The 24,498-nt window shown below is 57.1% G+C and overlaps 1 protein-coding gene across 2 annotated transcripts; it reads right to left on the bottom strand.

Annotated features, from left to right (window-relative positions):
• Positions 1 to 6,031: 6,031 nt before the first annotated feature.
• Positions 6,032 to 24,249, bottom strand: RRM1 (ribonucleotide reductase catalytic subunit M1). Of its 2 annotated transcripts, none has more exons than XM_074533426.1 (19): positions 24,097 to 24,249; positions 22,851 to 22,939; positions 20,909 to 21,086; positions 19,983 to 20,083; positions 19,329 to 19,388; positions 18,607 to 18,646; positions 17,337 to 17,499; positions 16,443 to 16,584; positions 15,767 to 15,850; positions 15,337 to 15,498; positions 14,640 to 14,719; positions 14,003 to 14,204; positions 13,355 to 13,504; positions 12,017 to 12,238; positions 11,059 to 11,135; positions 10,059 to 10,194; positions 8,930 to 9,025; positions 7,832 to 8,020; positions 6,032 to 7,157 (listed from the first exon to the last, which is right to left on the bottom strand). In XM_074533426.1, exons 1-19 carry the CDS (start codon positions 24,113 to 24,115, stop codon positions 6,969 to 6,971), a joined length of 2,379 nt encoding a protein of 792 aa, XP_074389527.1. In that variant the 5' UTR covers positions 24,116 to 24,249; the 3' UTR covers positions 6,032 to 6,968. The 2 variants fall into 2 exon arrangements, with proteins under 2 accessions (XP_074389527.1, XP_074389535.1); XM_074533434.1 differs by lacking the exon at positions 24,097 to 24,249 and adding an exon at positions 23,872 to 24,020.
• Between the last annotated feature and the right edge of the window lie 249 nt (positions 24,250 to 24,498).

Consider the following 24,498-nt stretch of genomic DNA (forward strand, 5'->3'; position numbering starts at 1 on the left):
GGCTCTCCTGGGCCACTGCAGCTCCCTCTCTTGGCCCCCAGCTGGGACAGCAGCAGCAATTTGCCCATGGAAAGGGAGCTCAGGCCTTGGCAGGGGCTGCCCAGGGAGCTTTGCAGTGCCCATCCCTGCAGGTGTGCCCTGGAGGTGGCACTGAGTGCTCTGGGCTGGGCACAAGGTGCCCGTGGGGCACAGCTGGCACTGCATGGGCTGGCAGGGCTGTGCCAGCCCCGGGGATTTGGGGTCTGTGGAGCTGCAGGACGCTGTCACTGTCACTGTCCCACTGTCACTGTCCCACCACACAATCCCAACCCCTCCCAGAGGTCTCCCATCCATCTCCTCCCTTGGCCAGGACCCCACCGCAGGTGCCCACCCCACTCATCCCCTCCTGCCACCTCCAAACCCCCCAGAGCCAAAATCCCTCCTTTTCCTTGGACAGTGGTGCAAAATCCAGCTCCTGCTTGGATGGAGAAATGGGGAACTGCAGCAGCAGGGAAGGAAAGGGAAAGGCTCGGCCTCACCTGCGGTCCGGGGCAAAAATCACCTCCTTTTCCAGCGGGATGGGAGGAGGAAAAGGAGCTTTTGGGAGCTCTTTCTCATCGGAGAGCCAGTCGGCAATTAAAGCTGACTCTGCTTATTCATTAGATCACATTAAAAACCGCAGCAAAAGTGGAGGGGGAACTCTCTAAACAAATTTGGGCCACTCTGCCCTCATTCATCGCCAGTTAGGAGCCGTCAATGCGCTCCATTTGTGCTCTAACTGCTTCTGAAGCACAACCATATGGTTGCGTCAAAAACATCTTTTTCGTGCTTAATTTGAGGCACTGATGGTCCCTAATCAGCCGTGTGCGGATGAGCCCCCTAATTGATGGCTAATGAGTCACGTGCGTCCCGAATTAATCCCGTTAATCACCGGCCTTGGGTGGCGCTTCCAACGGCCGCGTCCCGGCGCTGCTGCAGGTGGAGGGGATGGGGATGGGGATGGGGATGAGGATGGGGATGGGGATGAGGATGAGGATGGGGATGAGGATGCGGCTGCCCCTGCCTCTGTCCCTGCTCCTGGGATTCGAGTTCCCGGGTGTCAGCTCATCACTGTGATCCCTGTCCCTGCTTATCAGGGAAAGGTTTGGGTTGGGAGTGACCCTAAATCCCACCCAGTGCCACCCCTGCCATGGCAGGGACACCTCCCACTGTCCTAGTGTCCAACCTGGCCTTGGGCACTGCCAGGGATGCAGGGGCAGCCTTTCCTTGTGTCCTGGAGTGAGGAGGGGACGATCCTGAGGATGGATGAGGAGGAACAGAGGGATTTGGGGGACCCTCGGGGGCTCCCTGGGGCTGATCCCTGCCGGGCTGGCTGGGGAGGGGTCTCATCACCTTCCCCAGCACAAGGAAGGGACCCAGCTGCAGGTGTCGGTCCCACCTGACAAATCCCAGTGCAGAGGAACTCGGTGGCAGTGGGGACACTGCTCTCCTGTCACGGTGCCATATGGGCACTGTCACCACCGGGTTCTCCCCATCACCTGGTTCTAATGAAGCCCTGAGCCCCCTGTGCCGTCAGTGGGGCCCTCAGGAGAACTCCCTTGTCACAAAATTTGGGAACAAGATGCTCTTGAATGGGCCCAGGAGCAGGAGGGGGCTGCTCCCTCCCTAATCCCCCATTGTCCCCACAGGCTGGGGACAAAAGGCAGCTCCTGCAGCTTCCTGTGCCCTGGCTCGCGTGACACGTCCCTGGCTCGTGTGACACAGCCCTGGTTTGTGTGACACCTCCCTGGCTCGCATGACACGTCCCTGGCTCATGTGACACGTCCCTGGCTCGCGTGACACCTCCCTGACTCACGTGACACCTCCCTGACTCGCGTGACACGTCCCTGGCTCGCGTGACACGTCCCTGGCTCGCGTGACACCTCTCTGGTTTGTGTGACACGTCCCTGACTTGTGTGACACGTCCCTGACCCGCGTGACACGTCCCTGGCTTGCGTGACACAGCCCTGGCTCACGTGACACGTCCCTGGCTCGTGTGACACATCCCTGACTCGTGTGACACGTCCCTGACCCGCGTGACACATCCCTGGTTTGTGTGACACCTCCCTGGCTCGCGTGACACCTCCCTGACTCGCGTGACACCTCCCTGGCTCGCGTGACACCTCCCTGGCTCGCGTGACACATCCCTGGTTTGTGTGACACAGCCCTGGCTCGTGTGACACGTCCCTGGCTCGCGTGACACAGCCCTGAACCGCGTGACATGTCCCTGACTCACGTGACATGTCCCTGACTCACGTGACACCTCCCTGGCTCACGTGACACGTCCCTGGCTCGCGTGACACAGCCCTGGTTTGTGTGACACGTCCCTGGCTCGCGTGACACAGCCCTGGTTTGTGTGACACCTCCCTGACTCGCGTGACACAGCCCTGGCTCGCGTGACACGTCCCTGGCTCGCGTGACACAGCCCTGGTTTGTGTGACACGTCCCTGGCTCGTGTGACACAGCCCTGGCTCGTGTGACACAGCCCTGGTTTGTGTGACACGTCCCTGGCTGGTGTGACACAGCCAGCCTGCCCCGCTCCAGCCCCACGCTGCTCCTGGAATGTCCTGGAGCCGAACCAGCCCCAAGAGGGACCTGGAACACCCCCAGAACACCCGGGCTGGTCGGGCTTCCCCCTCCTGGTGCTCCTGGGAGGATGTGATTGCACCCACGAAGTCCAGGATGATCAGATTTTGCCATGGCAACGCGTTATTATAAATGCAAATGGAGAGCGGGAAAGGGCGAAGCCTTTGGTGCTCCTAATGAGATGACAAAAGGGGATAACAGGGAAATATTCCATGTACTTGGAATCTGGAAAAATCCCCCTCTCCTCTGCCATCTTCTTTTCTGGAGAGCTGCTCAAGAGCTTTTGGCTGCAGCCCGTGGAAGAAAGAATGGGGTTTAATTTTATTTTTCTTTAGTGACTGGTGGGGTTGACACTCACCTGCACCACTGGGAGGTGTGAGTGGCTGCTGCTGCTTCGGGAATTTGATCTCCAGAAGGACCAGAAGGAAAAGATCAGTGGGAACATCACTCCTTTTAAAGCAGCATTTCACCACCAGAAGCTGCTCTCCCCTGACCTTTCATTTGTGTTTACAGCACCTGAGCCACTCCCACGTTCATTAGGCATTTTCTGCATGTGGAATAAGGGAACTAATTGGGTTTAATTGTGACAAAGAGAAGCCCTGGTTCGTTAAGAGTAAAATGCTGTGCAGGACCTTGCACAGAGAGCACCTGTAGCATGGTTTTTTTCTAATTATCCATCAGTATTTACCTTCTTCACTTGTGCAAAAAACTTTCGGGAGCACCATGAAAGCAGCAGTGAGCAGCCGCAGTGCCAGCTCGCTGCCAGCCCAGGGCAAGAGGAGAGGTTGGAATTATTGCACGTGCCAATCCCAGCCACTTTTCATGGAAAAGAAAGGCAAACTGGAACCCCTGGGAGGGCAGGGGCCGGACGCTGTCACGGATTTCCACACGTAAACAGCAGCAGCGTGTGGGGACACTTCCCCCTTGGGACTCTGCAGAGATGCAGTGTGCACAGGCAGCAGCCCCGGCAGGGATTCCCAGAGGTTCAGGGCTGGGCACCAGAGCTGGAACGGCTGCTCCTCACTCGCTGCCCTGCTCTGCCTGCAAACCAACCGGGGGCTCCCCCATTCACCGGCCCCTTTCAAGGTCCTTTAAAAATCCATTTCTTTAATGCTCCTGCAAACTCTCCCTGCCCCCCCAGCTTTTTTTTTTTTTTTTTTTTTTTTTTTTTTTTTTGCTAATTTGATGAAGACCACACACATAAAATCAAATGCTTTTGTCATTTGCTTCTCATTGTCCCCCCTTGGTGAAAGGAAGCATCGCCTGCGTGGTGTGATCATAAACATGGGAGCTCAGCGCCTGGCACCTCTCCAAATGTTCATTTCTCAGGGCAGCACTGCGGATAACCGTGGGGCTTGGTGGTAACTCTCACTTGGGGAGTGGCTGGAAGCACCGGGACGGTTCTTGTGTGTTGGGAGTGTCCTGGGCAGGGAATGGGGCTGGGCAGGGGCTGCAGAATCCCTGAGGAGCTGGAAGGGGCTGCAGAATCCCTGAGGAGCTGGGAAGGGATGAATAAACCCCCATGTTTGTACAATGTTTGTATTCATTTTCTGTGCTTTATCCGTTCTGCAGAAGGGATTTTCTCCAGAGCTGTTCCCTCTGACTCGTAGGAATGGCACACAGAGGTGAGCCCCTTCCAGCTGGGAACATTCCTGCTCTCTGAGGATCCACCTGCTCCCTGAAACTGGGAGATTTTCCCTTCTCAGTCTCTATTTCAGCTCCTCACTTCTTGTGGCAGGTGGATTTGTGGGTGGGTTTGTTCTTTGGTTGGGAATCGCTGCTGGAGGAACATTTGGGATCTGATAAACTGTAATAAACCTGAGTTTGTTCCTCTAAGTGTCTAAAAATGGTCACATCCAGAAAAACAATTACACTTACACTAGTTATTCTAAAGGACCAGACACAGATCCCAGAATTTCCAAATCCCTGGGGCTGGCACAGCCCTGCCAGCCCATGCAGTGCCAGCTGTGCCTCATGGGCACCTTGTGCCCAGCCCAGAGCACTCAGTGCCACCTCCAGGGGACACCTGCAGGGATGTCCCCCCAGTGTCCTGTCCCATTTCCCCTGCCCTGAGCAGCCCACCCAGTGCTCCTGTCCTGTCTCCCATCCTATTCCCCCATTCCCATCCCATTTCCCATCCCATTCCCTCATTCCCATTTCTGTCCCGTTTCCCATCCCATTCCCCCATTCCCGTCTCCCGTCCCATTCCCCATTCCCGTCTCCCATCCCATTTCCCATTCCCCACTCCCCCACTCCAAGCAGCTCCCACGAGGATCTGCCCTGGCAGCCCAGCAGCTGCCCCGGGCCCGTCCCCTCCGGTTTGCGGTGACAGAGCCGCGCCCCGGGGGCCACCGGAGCATCAGCGGGGACTGAAGGGAGATTCCAACACGAGGAAAACCCGAGCCACCTCCGTGCTGCCCGGCTGTCCCGCCCGGCCAGGGAAGGCCAGGGAAGCCGGGCTGGAGGAGGGCAGCGCTGCCGGAGCTCCCCGGGAGCTTTGGGGCAGGACCCCAACTGCAGAGCCCGCGGGAGGAACCGGGACTGAGCCACGGCGAGCCCTGCTCGGGGCCGGGAGCTCGGGACGGGCTGGCTCAGGTCCGGGCAGGTCAGGGAAGGTCCGGGCAGGTCAGGGAAGGTCCGGGGAGGTCAGGGAAGGTTCGGGCAGGTTTGGGGCCATTCGGGGCCATTTGGGGACGTTCGGGACCGGGACACCCGGGGGGGGCGGGGCGCGCTCCCAACGGCCCCGCGGCGGCCGCGCCACCAGCGCCCCCCGGCGGCGCCGCGCGGAACTGCAGGAGCCGCCGAACCACCGGGACTGGGAACAGAACCGGGACTGGGGAACAGAACCGGGACTGGGACTCGAGTGCTGGGAACAGAACCAGCACAGGGGAACAGAACCGGGACTGGAGAACAGAACCAGGACTGGGGAACAGAACCGGGAGCGGGGAACAGAACTGGCACCGGGAACAGAACCGGGACCGGGAACAGAACCGGGAGTGGGGCTCGAGTGCTGGGAACAGAACTGGGACTGGGGTTCAAGCACTGGGACAGAACCGGCACCGGGGCTCAAGTGCTGGGGGAGAACCAGCACTCGGGGCTCGAGGGCTGGGACAGAACCGGGACCAGCACCAGGGTTTGGGTGCTGGGGACAGAACTGGGACCGGGGTTTGTGAGCTCGGGACAGAAGCAGGCCCAGCCCGGGGCCGTTCCCTCTGCTCCTATCCCCTTCCCTGGGAGCAGAGCCCAGCTCCCAGCTGTCCCCTCCTGCCAGGAGCCGTGCAGACGGACAGAGGGACACAAGGACAGAGGGACAATGTCTCCATGCCCCTGTGGAAAGCAGCCCAGGAGCAGCAGCAGGAACCTGTGAGCACAGCACAGATGCTCGGTGTCCATCCCCACCAGGAGCGTTCCCAACAGCAGCAGCCACTCCTTGGACATTCCGTGTTTTATTGAGCTGGGACTCGGGGTGGGTGAGGTCCATGAGTTCAATAAATACTGCAGAACTGCCTGAAGCCCCACGGAGTTCGAGCAGGGAGGGAGTGCAGGAGCAGTAAATTGGTAAGAGGTTTAAAAAATCTAACAACTACCTGAGGAATGGAGCTCCCTGAAAAGAGATGGCAGGTGACCTTCAGCAATGGCATGTGGCCCTGACAGAATGGCACCTGACCTGTGGCCAAGGACAGCACTGGCTCCCCTGCCAGGAAACTGCCAAGCAATTAGATCAAATTAGTGAATTTAATGCAGAATTAAACGCAGGGCAGCAGCTCTGCCTTTCCTGCCCCCACCTGAGGACACAGGCAGTGCCAGGCTGTCCTGGCCAGCTGAGGGAGAAGAGCCCAGGAAGCAGCACCCCTTCCACCCACCTGCTCCTTCCAAGGGCTGGAAAGGCAGAGGAGGGACAAGGAGAGGGAGCAGCAGTGGGACAGAGGCTCTGGCAGGCTGGGGACGCTGCAGGTGTGCCAGCAGCTGTCCCTGTGCCCTGGCAGACACTGAGCACACCCACCCTGGGGGCTCCCAGCCAAGGAAAAGGGACCAGCCAGGTGTGCTGCCTCTCTGGCACACCTGGAGCAGTCTTTGGTGACTGCAAGGCACAGTGTGGAGCGCCCAGGACAGACCTGTGAGTGGCACCAGCACCTCCCTGTCCCCAGTCCCACCTGCAGGGCTCCATGGAAGGCCACACAGAGCACTGAAAGCCCTGGGAAGCCCAGCTACTAAAGCTATGCTCACCCCATCCCTGTGCGTGGGGAAGCCACACCACCCCTCCCAGCCCAGCCCAGCCCCAGCATCCTCACGTTCCTCCAGATGCTCCTGTCCCAGCAGCTCCAGCCAGGGGCAGGGGCTGTGCCCGAGCCCTGGGTGGGCCCCTAGGAGCCACACATGAGGCACTCCTCCCTGTTCTCCAGGGAGCACACCATGGCTGCCTTGTTCCTCTCCTTCTCCTCCTCCTCCCTGGCCGCCTTCTCCCGCTCGCGCAGCTTCTCCTTGTTCAGGGTGAACTGGATGGGGTTGGCAGCTGGCTTCGTCCTCAGGTAGTACATGCCAGTCTTCAGGCCCTGGGGACAGGAGAGCTCAGGGCTGGGGACAGGACAGGCACCCCCAGCTCTGGGGACACTCCTGAGAGGGACCCCCAGCTCTGGGGACACTCCAGAGCAGCACCCCCAGGTCTGGCGACACTCCAGAGGCACCCCCAGCTCTGGGGACACTCCAGAGAGACACCCCCAGCTCTGGGGACACTCCAGAGAGGCACCCCCAGCTCTGGGGACACTCCAGAGAGACACCCCCAGCTCTGGGGACACTCCAGAGACACCCCCAGCTCTGGGGACACTCCAGAGAGGGACCCACAGCTCTGGGGACACTCCAGGGCAAAACAGCATTCTTGGAAGTAAACAGCCATTTGCCCTTCCCAAAATCACTGAGACCAATTTGCTGTGCCAGAACTTATCAGTCCCTGTGTGCCAAACTCACCAGGCCCCATTTGCTGGGAACAACCTCCCCCAGTCCCAGGTACAGCTTTTGTTTTTTGGGAACAGGCCCTCCAATCCCAAACACTGCCCCTATTTGTTGAGAACAAGCCTTAATCCCAGGTAATGCCCCTGGTTTTGGGAACAAGACCCCAGCCCCAGTTGATGCTCCATTTTGGGGAAGGAGCCCCAATAATCCCTGTTTTGGGGAAGGAGCCCCAGTAATGCCAGGTGACACCCCATTCTGGGGAAGGAGCCAGCTGTACCTGTTTCCAGCCATAGAAGTGCATGCTGGTGAGCTTCCCGTAGTTGGGCTCAGCAATGTGGATGTTCAGGGACTGGCTCTGGTCGATGAAGGCCCCTCTGTCTGCAGCCATCTTCAGGATGGTTTTTTGGGAGATCTCCCACACGGTCTTGTAGAGCTGCTTCAGGTCATCAGGGATCTCAGGGATGTTCTGGAAGAACAGGAGGAGTTTGGCAGGGTGGGAAGCACTGACTGCCCAGAGATCCTCATTTATAACATGGAATTCTTCAGTGACTGCTGGGGCTCCAGCAATCCTGACTGGAACTGAGGCCTGCACAGCTGAGCTCTGTCCCTCAGTCCAAACAATCCCAGACTGGTTTGGGTCTGGAGGGACCTTAAAGTTCAGCTCATCCCTGGCAGGGACACCTCCCACTGTCCCCAGTGCCCAGCCTGGCCTTGGGCACTGCCAGGGATGCAGGGGCAGCCCCAGCTGCTCTGGGCACCCTGTGCCAGGGCCTGCCCACCCTCACAGGGAACAATTCCTCATTGCCAAATTCCCAAAAAACACAGTTTCTCATCCTCTAGCAGTAGGAAGCCACTCCCTGTGTTTGCAAGCTGTCTCTCTCCATGTTCCCTGGAAGGCCACAATTAGGTCACCCTGGAGCCTTCTCCAGCTGAACAATCCCAATTCCCTCAGCCTTTCCTTGCAGCAGAGGTGCTCCATCCCTCTGATAACTTGGTGGCCTCCTCTGGACATCCTGGGTCCGTGAGCACCAAGGACACTGGCAAACCCCCTCAGCCCCCCCTCAGCAGTTACATGTGGAGATCAGGAAAGGCTCTTGCCCAGAGGGTGCTGGCACTGCCCAGGCTGCCCAGGGAATGGGCACGGCCCCGAGGCTGCCACAGCTCCAGGAGCCTTTGGCCAGCGCTGCCAGGGATGCCCAGGCTGGGCTTGGTGGGCTCTGGGCAGGGCAGGGCTGGCACTGGGGGGTCCCTGGGGGTCCCTCCAGTTCAGGACATTCCATGATACTCCCTGCTATGAAACCAGCCCTTTGTCTCTTCCTGCTGAGTGGGAATCCAGAGGGAGCAGGAGGTGCCTGCAGCAATGCTGCCCCTGTACCTGGATGGAGCCGTTGTTGGCGATGATCTGGTTCTTCATCTCCTCGTTCCACAGGCCCCTCTCCGTGAGATCCTTCAGCAGGTGGGGATTCACAACCTGGCAGGGGCAGAGCCAAAGGTTTTTAAATGGCTGAACAAGATCCTGCACATTCCTGACAGACCCTCACCCCTGGGAGTGTTCCAGGCCAGGCTGGACAGGCTGGGGGCACCCTGGGGTGGTGGAAGGGGTCCCTGCCATGGCAGGGCTGGAGCTACACAATCTCTGAGGTGCCTCCAAACCATGCTGGGATTCTGCTGGACATGGCAAATTAGAGGGGGGCTGTATGGAGCTGTCCTGCATGAGGAACTCCAGAAGACGGGAAAAGGAGAGATCTCACCCTCTCAGTTACAGGGGCACTGGCCACAACGTGAGCTCCTAAAGAAGAGTGTGAACACCCAAGACTGATGTCAAGAGGGGAGAGAACAGAACAGGGGCAGGCTGAGTACTGGGAAGAAAACACAGCCCCCTTTTCCTGCTGGGACTGGGGTTCCTGTCCCCCAGCCCCACACAGGGAGGCAGGGCAATGATCCTCCTGTTCCACCTCCCACGCCTGTCAGGGGTGATCCTGCAGCCAGGAGGAATGGAGAGCACTGAGACCCCCCAGAGGGGATGGACACACCTCCCAAACAGGGACAGCCTCCCTTTGTCTCCATGGGGGCTTTGCTAACTCCAGAACCCAACCTGTTTCTCTCTATTTCCTGCCTGACAGACCCCTCTGAGCCTGTGGAGCTCTTCCATGGCCCCTTCAGACCCTCGAGTGCTTCACAGCTCGTTCTCAGGACCATGGTCTCAGCTTCTCTTCCCATATCCCTCCCATGACATCCCCACCCCCTCAGCAGTTATTCCTGCAGCCCACCCTGAGGCCCCACAAAGGCTTTTCCCAGGCAAAAGCAGCACTTGTTCATCATTTCTCCTACTCCCTGGTGACTGTGGGACACACAGAGCTGGACTCCTGCAGCACCCAGTGCTCCAGATCCCCTCAGTGCTTGGGCACAAACACCAGGCTGCAGCGAGCCCCAGGTGTGAGGCTCCCCTTGTCTTCCTGAGCCACAAAACGCCAGGCAGGAGCAGAGCTGGGCCCAGAGCTCACCTGGAACTCCCCCGAGAGCACCCTGCGTGTGTAGATGTTGCTGGTGTAGGGCTCGATGGACTCGTTGTTGCCCAGGATCTGGGCAGTGGAGGCCGTGGGCATGGGGGAAATGAGGAGGCTGTTCCTGACACCGTACCTGGGGACAACAGGACACATCAGGGAGCTTCAGCCAAGGGACAAGGGACAGGGAAGGGCCAGGGACAGCAGGGAAATCCATCTGGGATAACCTGCAAAGCCTCACATCGCCCACAGGGAACAGGGAAGCACTGCTGAACTGGCACTGGGGGTCAAGTGCAAGTGGAATTGGGGGCTTTGCTGCTCTCATCCCTCACCAGAGGCTTTCCCAAATGATGCAGTCATGGGTGGGGTGCAGGGAAGACAATCTGCCAGGCACTGCACCATCCCCAGCCCTGGGGCAGAGCTGAACCAGCGGCCCATGAAGAGGCTGAAACCTCTCCACACACAGGACAGGGGACAGATTTACCACGTTTAAAAATGAAGGCCAAAAAGCCAGAATCGGTCCACGAGAGGCACTTCACACTTCAGGGATCCCTGTCCTCAGGATGTTCAAGGCTCAGCTTTTCCCTGGCAGCAGGGAAGAGCTCCAGGGCCAGCTCATGGCTCACTCCTCACTACCGTTTGTTCAATGGGAACACAAATCCTCCTGCTGGATGCACCCAAAATGGAATTAGAGCTCAGCTAAAGCAGAGCAGTGAGGGTGGGCTCCTTAGCCTTGGAAGGACAAAAAGGAAAGAAAGCCACCCAAAAAACAGCTCAAAGGAAAGATCTGCTGGGTGGGGGGAACACATGGGGCTGTTTGCACACTTGGGCCCTGCCTTCAGCTCTCAGCAGACAGAACACATCAAATCCATATCCAAAGCCAGGCTGGATGGGACTGGGAGCACCCTGGGACAGTGGAGGTGTCCCTGCCATGGGAGGGGGTGGCACCGGGTGGGCTCTGAGGTCCTTCCCACCCAACCCAGTCTGCAGGATCACTCACTTGGCAATCTTCTCCTTCAGAGCCTTCCAGTCCCACAGGTCAGAGGGGGTGACATTCCACATGTCATACTGAAGGATCTGAGAAACACGGTTTGGTCCAAGTTAGAGAGGGCACTCTTTTCTCCATATTTTATAAAGCCCATTGGAAATGGACCTGTCATTCCTCTTAATTCTTCTCTTCCATTAGATCTCAGTGAAGCTCTGGTATGACCTAACAAACACTCCATCTTGTGACTGCTCCAGGGCACAGCCAGCACAGGCTGAGTCTGATTTGTCTTTTCAAATCAGAGAATCCCAGAATGTCCTGAGCTGCAGGGACCCCCAGGGACCCCCCAGTGCCAGCCCTGCCCTGCCCAGAGCCCACCAAGCCCAGCCTGGGCATCCCTGGCAGCGCTGGCCAAAGGCTCCTGGAGCTGTGGCAGCCTCGGGGCCGTGCCCATTCCCTGGGCAGCCTGGGCAGTGCCAGCACCCTCTGGGCAAGAACCTTTCCCTGCTGTGCAGCCTGAGCTGGCCTGGCCCGGCCCCAGGCGCTCCCTGGCGCTGTCCCTGTCCCAGAGCAGAGCTCGGAGCTGTCCCTGCGCTGCCCCTCGGGAGGAGCTGCAGCCCCGGGGAGCTCTGAGCTCAGGCTGCTCCAGCCTGGGCTGCCCAGGGCACCTCGGGGCTCTCCTGACCCTGCCCCAGCTCCGTGCCCCTGCTCTGGGCCCTTTCCAGCAGCTTCTGATCTCTCATTGACACAAGCCAGAGCTGTCCCAGCACTGGGGGTGAGGCTGCCCCAGCCCAGAGCAGAGCGAGACAATCCCTTCTCTCTGGGCAGTGATGGTGTCCCCAGGACAGGGATGTCCCTCCTGCTGCAGGGCACTGCTGACTCAGATGCTGCTGCCCAGGACCCAGGTCCCTGCAGGTCTCTGCAGCAGCCCAGGCACAGGATCAGCTCCCAGCTCCCCACCCCTGGCACTCACCCCCTTGCTGACCGGTGAGCCCTGGTAGGTGTCGTAGGGGCCCTGCTCCCTGGCCAGCTCACAGCTGGCCTCCAGGGCCCCGTAGTAGATGGTCTCGAAGATGTGCTGGTTCAGGCGCTGAGCCTCGGCGCTCTCGAAGGGGAACCGCATCAGGATGAAGGCGTCAGCCAGGCCCTGCACGCCGATGCCAATGGGCCGGTGCCGCCGGTTGGAGCGCTCCGCCTGCGGGACAAACACACGTCACCCACAGCACAGGGCATGTCACCTCCAGCACACACAATGTTACCTCCAGCACACACAGTCACCTCCAGCACACACAATGTCACCTCCAGCACAGACACACCACCTCCAGCACAGGGCATCACAGCACGGATAAATCACCTCCAGGACAGGGAATGTCACCTCCAGCACACACAGTGTCACCTCCAGCACACACAATGTCACCTCCAGCACAGGGCATGTCACAGCACAGACAGTCACCTCCAGCACACACACATCACCACCTCCAGCAGAGCTGGCAAGGGCCCCAGGGAGCAAAGCCTCCTGCTGCAGCATGCCATGAGCTCTGCATCAGCATTCCTTCCATCCTGCCACTGCTTGCTGAGGCCAGACTGAGTTTGTCACACCATAGCACAGACTGGGATTGCTTAACCCAGGAAAGGGAGCCAGGATTTCAAAGAGAACACTCAGCACTTTCTGATAAATGAAGGCATTTAATAGGGCAGAATGACAGAATCACTGAGGTTGGAAAATCCCTCTGAGCCTACCAAGTCCAACTGTTCCCCAGCAGAGCCAAGGCCACCATTGACCATGTCCCCAAGTGCCACATCCACATGGATATTAAATCCCCTCCAGAGATGAGGAGTTCACCACTGCCCTGGGCGTTCTGTGCCAGGGCTGGACAGCCCTTTCCATTAAGAAATCTTTCCTAACTCCCCTGGCACAGGTTGAGGCCATTTCCTCGTGTCCTTTTCCCTGCTTTCTGTGAGCAGAGCCTGACTCCCACCTGGCTGTCCCCTCCTGTCAGGGAGCTCTAAAATCAGCCAAAATGAGGTATACTTTCTCAGGATCTTTCCAGGATCCTTCCCTCTCTGTTCCTAGTGCTGGTCTGTGCTTCAAGGAAACCCCCACACATGAAAAAATTCCAGTGGCAGAAGCAGAGTGGGAAGTTTCCTACAACTGCTCCACCACAGAGCTGCTCTGGGCTGAAGCTCAGGCAGGCACTGACAGGTCCCACCTGGGAACAGGCGATTCACAGAGCTCCCAACAGTTCCTCTGTGACTCCTGGTGTCCCAGACTGCTCTGGGATTGCCCTGGGCAGGATTCAGCCCTACTCACCTCTGGCACAGGGTAGTAGTTGATGTCAATGATTTTGTTGAGGTTTCTGACGATGACCTTGGTGACCTCAGCCAGCTTCTTGAAGTCGTAGGTGTGCTCAGGGGTCACGTACATGTTCAGGGCGATGGAGGCCAGGTTACACACGGCCACCTGTGGGCAGAGACAGGGGATCACTGGGAACGGGCCCAGAACACACAGCTCTGCCCCAAACCCATGGCAACAACCTGCCAGAGAACCTGCCAGGCTGGGAAAGTGCACCCCTTGGTCCTCTGGCACATCAGAACTTGTGCAAAAGGTAACCACAATTCAGGAAGGTTCAGTAGAAATTGGTATGACCAAAAAAATCCTGCCCTGGTCAGTCCTACTGCCTGGAAACCATCCTTACACAGAATCCCACAGGGACCTGGGTTGGAAGGAATTTTCAAGCCTCATTTGTTCCTTGTCACTTTCCCTTTGAAGGGTGTCTCGTGTCATCCCAAATCCTCCATGGGAGTGGGAAGGGAACCCACAGTCAGGGGAAGGGCTGTGAGTACCCATCAGGTCAGGAGTTTCTCAGCTGCCTGCTCCCTTCCCAAGCAACATCAGACATATCCCAGAGAGCTGCCCCAGGAGCCCTCCCAGCACCCCGAGCTCCCGCTCCGCACCCACCTCGTCCTTGCTGGTGTACTCCACGATCTCGGTGCACAGGTTGCTGCACTTGATGGTGCCCAGGTTCTGCTGGTTGCTCTTCCTGTTGCAGGAGTCCTTGTAGAGCATGTAGGGGGTGCCAGTCTCGGTCTGGGACTCGATGATGGCGTACCAGAGCTGCTGGGCCTTCACCACCCTGCGCACGCGGCCCTGCCGCTCGTAGCTGCAGCACACGGGAGGGAGCCCTGTCAGCCCCCAGCCCCAAACACCAGGGAGAGGCTCTGAGCTCCTCGGGACCTCCTCCCTGGGCGCCCTCACAGCAGGGCAGCAGCACTGCCCTTGTTTATGGGAGCCAATCTTCCATCACAACAGCGACACAAAGCCACGGAGTGCCCTGAGTGGGGATCGCTCCAGGCTGTCTCTCTCCCAGGGACACTGTCCCCTAACAGGCTGAAATGGTCACCCACACACAGCTCCACCCTGACAGGTCACAGTGAAGGACACAGCCCCATCCTCACACTTTTATCCATCTGACAACGAGCCCAGTGGGCACCTCTGAGCCCCTCCCACAAACCTGTGCCACGGCCCCACATCCCACAGGACACAGGCAGCTCTGGGAGAGGATGGCACCACTTACAGGCCTGCTCCCTCCTCTTACCTCTCATAGAGCTTCTCGAATTCCTCTCCCCAGACATCATCCAGGCCAGGACACTCATTTGGGCACATTAAGGACCAGTCCTGTACGGGGGAAAAATATTCAGAGGAAATCTTTAGGCACCCTGTTAATTAAAGCTGTGGCTACCCCATCCCTGGAAGTGTCCAAGGCCTGGCTGGATAGGGTTTGGAGCAATCTGGGACAGTGGAAGATGTCCCTGCCCACAGCAGAGGGTGGCACTGGATGAGTTTGTGTCCAAGGCCAGGCTGGATGGGGTTTGGAGCAATCTGGCACAGTGGAAGATGTCCCTGCCCACAGCAGAGGGTGGCACTGCATGAGTTTTAAGGTCCCTCCCAAACCAAACCACTCTGGGATTCTGTGAAACACAAGCAGGCATAAGAACAATTTACTGAGAAAATGCTGATGCCTTAAGGAAACCCCAGAGTCAAAAGAGCCCAAAATTCCAAGAACAAGTCATGGGCTGTGAGACTAAGGCCTGAAGCAAAACATTGAGTTGCAGCTGCCCAGTTCCATTCTCCACCAGCACAGCCAAGCTCTCAAACAAGGTGCAGCAGCTCCTCCAGGAAGGTCCTGGAAGGAACAAGGAGCAAAGCAGCTCTGCAGCCCTTGCTGAGCTCCTTCAGGGCTGCTCACCTGCTCCTTCACTACCAGACCTTTTCTGTGCCAGCCAAGCTCTCACCTGGTTGGTTTCCACTCGCTTCATGAAGAGATCAGGGATCCAGAGAGCAAAGAACAGGTCCCTGGCTCGCTGCTCTTCTTTCCCTGTGTTCTTCTTCAAGTCCAGGAACTCAAAGATGTCCAAGTGCCACGGCTCCAGGTAGATGGCAAAAGCCCCAGGTCTCTGGAACACAATCTGGATCAGAACAAACTGTCTTGGGAAAGAAACCTCCTGCCCTGCTCCTGAGTGCCCACAACCCCCCAAACCAGCTGGGAACTGGGGGGCAACACCAGACACCAACACTAACACAACACAAGGGGAAAAATGCCCTTTTGTGATTACGTGTCACCCACAGCCACCCCATCAGCTCCCTGACGGCCATGGGACAGCCTCTGCAGTGTGGAAGCTCTCCCATTACCCAGGGCTCCCTGCTGGATCTCATTGAAGGTACCTTGTTTCCACCTTGATCCACGTAGCGGGCGGTGTTGTTGTACACCCTCAGCATGGGAACGAGCCCGTTGGAGTTCCCGTTTGTCTGCAGAGGCACAGCAAAACCATCAGCCAAACTCCCTGCAGGGCTGCCCTGCACACCCGTGGGTCCTTCCTCAGGCTGCAGAGCTCTTACACTGAGCACCACCAATTATTTCTAGTCCCTTCCCCACACCTTTTATAACAAATATCTATATATCAGCCACATGTCCCAGAGTTAATAAAATGTCCCTCCTAACTTCTTTGCCCTACATTATGTCACCTAAAGGCTTGCAGGGTTTACACACACTGTGACACGAAACCCCAAACACACATCCATGGAAGGTCTGGGGCACTCAGAGACACAGAAAGGCAAAGGGCTGGTGCACAAGTCTCTGGGCATATTCCTAGGCTGCTAACAGACAAACATGGAACTGTCTGACCAAACACTGGAATAAGATCCTCTTTCTGGAAGGGTTTCTATGAGGAAGCCAAAACACCAGGGAAAACCAACCTTCCTGCCTTAGGCCAAGGGACAACAGAGCGAGGCCCAGTGAAGTAAGAGAGAGGCAGCAGTGGTTTGGCATCTCTGGGAGCAGCAGCAGTGTCCCTGTGCTGTCCCTGTCCCTGTGGGGACTCAGAGAGGGACAGGCACTCACCCCAGCAATGTAGCTGCCCGTGGCACGGATGCAGCTCACGGCAAGGCCAATGCCCCCAGCAGACTTGGAGATGAGGGCACACTGCTTCAGGGTGTCGTAGATGCCTTCGATGCTGTCGTCCTTCATGCACAGCAGGAAGCAGCTGAAGGACACAAATGGTTTCAGCACACAAAGATGGGAAGGAAAAGTCAGAAGTGTTTCAACAGGCTGCAAAAACCAGGGCAAACATGGGACTTTCAGCGTGCTCCACAAAGCAATCCCACAAGAGTGGAATAAAGGACAAAACAGAAAACACTGTGAGCAGTCCTTGTACTGCTGATTCCATGATTTAAAATGTTTGGTAGCAGAGGTATCGTGGAATACCCTGAGCTGGAAGGAACCCACAAGGATCAGACTCCAATTTATGGTCCTGCACAATCCCACCCTGGGCACCCTGGCAGCCTTGGGGCCATGCCCATTCCCTGGGGAGCCTGGGCAGTGCCCAGCACCCTCTGGGGAAGAACCTTTTCCCAATACATTGACACAAACCTTTATAAAAATATAATCCTTTTCCTGATATATATGATAGCAAAAACCTATCAGTTATGCTTGCTGCTTTCAGGAAACAATTACCAGGATTAATTTGGTAACCTGCAGCAGACTATGCACATCAGGAAATTTCCAATACAACACAGCCATGCAAAGGTTTCCAATATCTCTGGAGCTGACAGAAACCTGGGCATTTTTCCCCAAGGACAGGTAAAACTTGACGGCAGCCCCTTAAAACATCACAAAACACATGCAGGAACTCAGCTGCTCGTTTCAGAGGCTGTGCATGTGTCACACTTGAGCAGAGGTGATCCCCAGGCGCTGCCTGTGGCCAGGGGGCAGGCAAAGCAGAGCAGAGCAGAGCACCTGGAGAGCTGGGGGCGGTTGGTGCCCGCGTTGAAGAGCGTGGGCGAGGCGTGGGTGAACCAGCGCTCTGACAGCAGGTTGTAGGTCTCGATGGCCGCCTCGATGTCGCCCTTGTGGATGCCCACGGCCACCCTCATCAGCATGTGCTGGGGACGCTCAGCAACTGCGGGGACACAGCCAGCAATTCCAGGGCTGCCTCTGGAGAGACCTCACAGCCACCCAGTGCCACCCCTGCCATGGCAGGGACACCTCCCACTGTGCCAGGCTGCTCCAGCCTGGCCTTGGCGCTGCCAGGGATGCAGGGGCAGCCCCAGCTGCTCTGGGAATTCCATCCCAGCCCGGCCTGCCCTGCCAGGGAACAATTCTTCATTGCCAAGATCCCACCCAGCCCTGCCCTCTGGCACTGGCAGCCATTCCCTGGGTGCTGTCCCTGCATCCCCTGGCAATTGTCTCTCTCCAGCTTTGCTGGGGCTCCTCCAGGCCCTGCAAGGCCGCCCTGAGCTCAGCCCAAAGCTTCTCCTGTGCAGGTGAGCAATGCCAGCTGTGCCAGCCTTTCCTGCCAGCAGAGCTGCTCCATCCTCTGCCCATCCTGGAGCCTCCTCTGGGCTCTGCAGCAGCTCCAGCTCCTCCCTGCGCTGGGGCAGCTCTGCAGGTGCACTCTCACCTTTGGGGGCACAATCCCCCTTTCCTGCTGCCCACCCTGTGGGATCAGCCCAGGGCACAGGGATTTTGGGATGCCAAGGCAGGTGGCTGGGGCATGCCCAGCCCCTCAGCCACCAAGCAAACCAGAAGGCCAGGGAGGAAGAAGACTCCATGTGACAGTCACAGGGTCACAGCAGCAAGCTCCCAACGCTGCAGTGGGACACCTGAGCCAGTTTTCATGGAATCACAGAGTCACTGGCCTTGGAAGGAACTTGAGTTCTCCAGCCCAACTCCTGCTCAGACAGCACCAGGCCTCTTTATTCAGGACTGCATCCCATCAGGCTTTGGAAAACTCAAGGAACAATCTGCTCCAATGCTCAGCTGCTCTCACGGAGGAGGGAAAACCCTCCACCTGTATTGACAGTTAAATTCAATCAAATATGCAACCCAGAATCCAATTATGTTTCAGCTTTATGATATTATAATTCATCTCTGACCCTTCTGATGTCCCAGGATATCCAAGCCAAGGGCCTGCATCCCTGCAGCACAGTACCTAAACTTAGCTTTAATTTAATTTAAATTTACTCAGATTTTTTAAGAAGTGCTCAGCACTAGGAACAGCCCTTACCTTTGGAGTTGATTTTCAGCAAGTAGGAGCGTTCCAGAGTCTTTAAAAGAGAGGATGGATTTTAGCAAACAGGCACATTTGAATTTTTTAAAAAACACTGTCAACTCTAAACTCAATCATCCACATAGCCCTCATGCCAGGCTTCACCAGCCCTGCACTCTGCTGCTCCTCTCTTTATCAGCTTAATGAGGTGATTAATGACTGAAAATGCACAATTCCATGGGAAGATTCCAACACTGCTTTGGAGTACAGAGTGTGGAGCAGGGCAGGAGGTCCCACACTGTCCTGGACCCACAGGAGCTCCCTGCTCAGAGCCAAAGCACAGCAGCACAGCTGAGCTGGGTGTGGGGCAGCAGAGCAGCCCCTGGGGTGCTGTGGGGAGATGTTCCAGCAGCACAGGCAGGATAAATGTGTGGGACGACACCCTGAGAGAACTGCTCCACTGAACAATGGGAACAGCAAAAATCCCTTCTCTGGCGAATTGAGGATTAGAGTACTTCCTTTAGGAAAGGCATCCAACAACACTGACTGGGATCTGCTGTGAAAGCCAGCCCAACAGTTAGAATATTCCAGCAGCAAGGAAACTCCATGACTCATCCCACTGGACATCTTCACAGCCCCACTGGTGTCCCACCCCCTCCTGTGCCCCCCTTTGCCCGGTCCAGATGATTCCACAATGATCCCACCCTTCCCAGCAGGGCCAGGAGCAATGTGCTCTTTACCTTAAAGCCAAAGTAGTTGTAGGAGAAGTCCCTGTCGTAGATGATGGCGGAGTTCAGGCGCTGGCAGGAAATAACAAAATTGATTTTTACAAGGTGTAACAATGTTGTTTGTACCTGTTGGCACCCCTAACCCCAAAGCTCGGGTGTGTGAGGGGCACCAGAGCACAGGAATGAAGCAGGAACAGCACTTCCCCCAAAACAACAAAAGCACAGCTTCAACAACATTTTTTCACTAGTTTTGGGCTGAATTTACTGAAATCTGATTGGACAACAAGAAACAAAACACAGAACCAAAGGACAAAAGGAACTTCCCAGTCAGAACACAGACCTGGAATGACTTGGAAACTGAACCCAAATCTTTTCTCTCCCTCCTGTGCTGCCTCACTTTGCTGCAGCACTAGGTACTTCTTCTCAAATTAATTACTTGTGCTGATCATGGCAGTGGGAACATCCAAGAAAACAAATTTTACTATAAAAACATCCACAGAGGAAGAAAACTCCTATATCCCCTCTTACACTCTCCACTCATGCCCTGCACTGGTTTCTGTGTTGGCTTTTTACTCTAAAACAGCATGGCTTGCTTAAAAAATAAGAAAAGCAAGTTTTCAAAATCCAGTGCAATGGTCCAGAAGTGAAAAGAACCCCAGTTCTTACATCTTTGTTGGCCAGAACTATGTCCAGAGTCTCTTTGGAGATCATAGGGGAGTGCTTCCCGTTGTGGGGGTTGATGTAGGTGTAGAGATCCTCCATCACATCTGCAGGGAAAGGGATGTGAGCAGGACATGTCCAGGCCTGTCCCTGCAGCACCTGGCACTGGGATTCGGGGATGGGCAAGGCAGGAAAGCCGGGGAAATAATCCCTCTAGCCCCTCAAACACACAGCAGACATCTTTTCTTGAAAATCCCTTCCTTAGGGTTTTTTCCTCCTGAGAAACTGAGAGGCCTCAGGAACAAAACGTAAACAATGATTATCTGCTGCTGTGGAACGCAACAGACAGATCTTTGATTGACCCATCTTGGATGTTTATAATTAATGGCCAGTCACAGCCCAGCTGGCTTGGAGAGAGTCTGAGACAGTTGCCTTTCTTTCCTTTCTATTCTTAGCTAGCCTTCTGATGAGAAACTTTTCTTCTATTCTTTTAGTATAGTTTTAGTGTAATATATATAATAAAATCATAAATCAAGCCTTCTGAAATATGGAGTCAGATGCTCGTCTCCTCCTTCATCCTACGACCCCTGTGACCAGCGTCACACACAGCTGCTCTTCTGCTGCTCAGCACTGCCAAACTGAACAATCCCCTTGTACAAATTGTGTCAAAACCCCACTGTGAAAAGCAACAAATGGGGAGGAAGGTGGCTAGAACCTAATCTCAATCCGTACATTTTTCACCATGCCATTTCTACAACTGCTTTTCACAAACCAGGCAACTCTGTTTGCCTTGGGAAACTCATGGCATAATTTCCATGGCATTTTCAGCCAGCCTGGGTGCTCAGGAGCTCCCACTGGAGAGATTTCCCTATTTCTGTGCCCCAAACCCGTCCCTCTGTGTCTCCCCCCAGCAGCTGGAGGCATTCACCCACCACTGAAGACTTTCTTGGTCTCCTTGTGCAGGTTGGAGACGGCGATGCGGGCGGCCAGGATGGCGTAGTCGGGGTGCTTGGTGGTCAGCGTGGCCGCAGTCTCTGCGGCCAGAGTGTCCAGCTCCACCGTGGTGACCCCGCTGTAGAGCCCCTGGATCACCTTCATGGTGATCTGAGCCTGCAGGAGGGAGAGGCCGAGCTCAGGGAGCCCCTGTGCTCCTGGAACAGAGGGATCCAGCACCGCGAGCTGGGCGGGGAGAGCAAACTGGGACAGACTGGGACAGGGACTGGGAATGCTGGGCAGGGGGACAGAGACTGGGACAGGGACTGGGGCAAACTGGGACAGACTGGGACAGAGACTGGGAATGCTGGGCAGGGGGACAGCAAACTGGGACAGGGACTGGGAATGGAGCAAACTGGGACAGACTGGGACAGAGACTGGGAATGGGGCAAACTGGGACAGGGACTGGGAATGGGGTAAACTGGGACAGACTGGGAATGGAGCAAACTGGGACAGGGACTGGGAATGGAGCAAACTGGGACAGAGACTGGGAATGCTGGGCAGGGGGACAGCAAACTGGGACAGGAACTGGGAATGGGGCAAACTGGGACAGGGATTGGGAATGCTCCTGGACACGGACTGGGGACAAGGATGCAGGGACAGCACCCAGGGAATGGCTGCCAGTGCCAGAGGGCAGGGCTGGCTGGGATCTTGGCAATGAGGAATTGTTCCCTGGCAGGGTGGGCAGGCCCTGGCACAGGGTGCCCAGAGCAGCTGGGGCTGCCCCTGCATCCCTGGCAGTGCCCAAGGCCAGGCTGGACACTGGGGACAGTGGGAGCTGTCCCTGCCACGGCAGGGGGGGCACTGGGTGGCTTTAAAACTTCATTCCAACCCAAACCCTGCTGGGACTCTGTCAGGATGGTTTCCTGGCAATAGGATTGACCGGTCTCTACTGAAGTCCTGCTACTTTTGCACAACTCATGGGATTTACAGCCTCACAGGGAGCATTAGCACAGGGTTTGGGAGGGGGACTGCTGGCCTGGGAAGCTTCTGGCACAAGCAGGTCCAAGTGCCAAAGGAGAAACTGAGCTCCAGGGAAAGAGGTCACACATGACTGCAGAATAAATAAGAATTCAGGGGCACAAGGAGGCAGGAGGACTTGGAATTTCACTTCTGTCCTCAGCATCAACTCCCAGTCACTGGGGGCAATTCAGGGCATTTCATGCTGTGGTCACCAAGTCACCAGTGTCCTCCTCTGCCATCCATCCCAAAGAGTTTTGGGTACAGGACCAATGGCAACTGGAATTTCAGACAGGAGAACGGCTCATGAGAAGCTGGGAGATGGGAAGAGCCTTAACTGGTGACTCCAAATGACCAGACTGGGTCTGGAACCTCATAAAAATCTCAAAGACACCAGTGGATCCAACGGGGAGTCATCTGAGCACAGGCTTTGGAAGGAGAAGCTTCCATGAGTGGGATCAATGCCCACCCCAAATCAGCTCAGAAAACCAAGCAGGGATGTGGCAATGGCAGGGAATTCTGTCCTCTGCTTGACCAGGAGGGGATCCAGAGCTACTTCATGTGGCATTGCTCCAGCTTTGCAGACACTGGGAGCAACTTACCAAATCCAAAATATGGGATCTGGAACAACAAAAGTTGTTTTTTTAAACTACCAGGGGCTCAATGGCTTCTCCAAGGTGGGAAAGGGATCTATGGCAAGGAAAGGGGATTTTCCCCTCCACAGTCTCTGCAGCTGGGAAGCAAAACACCTCAGAGCACAAAAATTCCAACAAACCCATTGTGGATGTGCCTGCCAAGAGTTCAGGGAATCACAGAACATCCTGAGCAGGAGGGAACCCCCAGGAACCCCCAGAGCCAACCCGGGACACCACAGGAACTCCTGCCCAGCAGAGGAGGGGTCAGGCAGGGGATGGCACTCACGGGATCCACGAAGTCGGCGTTGAGGCCGTAGCAGAGCTTCTGGATGCGCGAGGTGATCTTGTCAAACATGACCCGCTCCTGGCGCCCGTCTGCGACACACACACACACACACACACACACACACACACACACACACACAGAGACACACACGGGGCAGCCCAGTGAGAGCCAGCTCAGAACAGAGCAGCCCAGTAAGAACCAGCAGAGCACAGAACAGCCCCCACCCCACCACACCAGTGCAGTCCCAGTAAGAACAAGTTCAGAACAGAACAGCCCCGCCCAGGCTCACCAGTGCTGCACCAGTAAGAACCAGCCAGCACAGAGCACCCCAGTGATGCCCCAGTAAGAGCCAGTTCAGAACAGAGCACCCCAGTGATGCCCCAGTAAGAGCCAGCCAGCACAGAGCACCCCAGTGATGCCCCAGTAAGAACCAGTTCAGAACACAGCACCCCAGTAAGAACCAGTCCAGCACAGAACGCCCCTGCCCAGCTCCTCCTGTGGGGGAGTTCGGTGTGGGAATCACCAGGGAGTAGGGTGGGGTGCTTGGGTGGGTACAATGAAAGGGGAGGCTCCCCCTCCACCCCAAGAATCCCCACCTAAAACTGCACCAACCCAATTCCCAGGGTGGGGACCCAGCTGAGGGTCACCCCCCACCTCAGCCTGGGGACCCCTGGGACCAAGGGGGTGGGGACCAACCCAAAGCTCCTGCCATGGCACCCAAACCAAAGGAGAGGTCTCACCCCTCACTCTGGGGGTCAGGGGGGAGCTCCCTCACTCTGGGCTCCCCCAAAGCCGAGGGGAGCCCATCTCCTCCCATAGGCTCCCATCAGAGCTGAGGGGATCCATCCTCCCATGGAGGGCAGGGGGAGCACCCTCTCTGCTTTCTGTGGTGCTATGAGGGGGACCCACAAAGCCAAAGGGGTCACACCATGTGCCATAGGGTACCCCCAAAGCTGAGGGGGACCCATCCCTCACATACCATGAGGGACCATTCCAAAATGGGGGATCCCCATCTGCTTACCTTGGGTGCCACGCAAGGGCCCCCCAAAGCAGAGGGAATCCCAGAATGGGGCAGAAATTCCCCTTCAGGTGCTCCGAGAGACCTCTAAAGCCGAGGGGTCTTGTGCCCATACCCTGGGTGCCCTGGGCAGGACAGAGCCCCCCATCCCCGGCACTCGGTACCCCCAGGGCAGCGGGGCTCCCCCTCATGGGCCCCCCGGCACCCCCGGGGCGGGGGAGCGCTCACCCCGCTTCACGACGTGCATGGTGGCAGCGGGTTCCCCTCAGTCCCTCTCGGTGTCCCCCTCAGCCCCTCTCGGTGCCTCCGCGCCCGCCGCTTCCCGCGCCCGCCGCGCGCGCCCCGCCCCGCTGAGGCGGCCGCCGCCATCTTGCCTGCGGGCATGGCTCCCTGCCTGGCCCCTTCCCGCACCGCCCGGCTCTCGGCGCTGCCCGTGGCGGCGGACAGACACCGATCCCGGCCCTCATCCCGACAGTGTCCTCGCTTTCCCGCCGGGAATCGCCGCTGCGTCGGGGAACAACGCGCATCCTGCCCGCTTCAAAGATGGCGGCCCAGCGCTTCCCCCCCGTTCGCCGGGGAGGAGCCGGACGGACAGGACGGGACTGAGGGCGCCAAAGACAGAGCCCGCCG

Source organism: Zonotrichia albicollis, chromosome 2, assembly GCF_047830755.1.
Source record: "Zonotrichia albicollis isolate bZonAlb1 chromosome 2, bZonAlb1.hap1, whole genome shotgun sequence".
Classification (NCBI taxonomy): domain Eukaryota; kingdom Metazoa; phylum Chordata; class Aves; order Passeriformes; family Passerellidae; genus Zonotrichia; species Zonotrichia albicollis.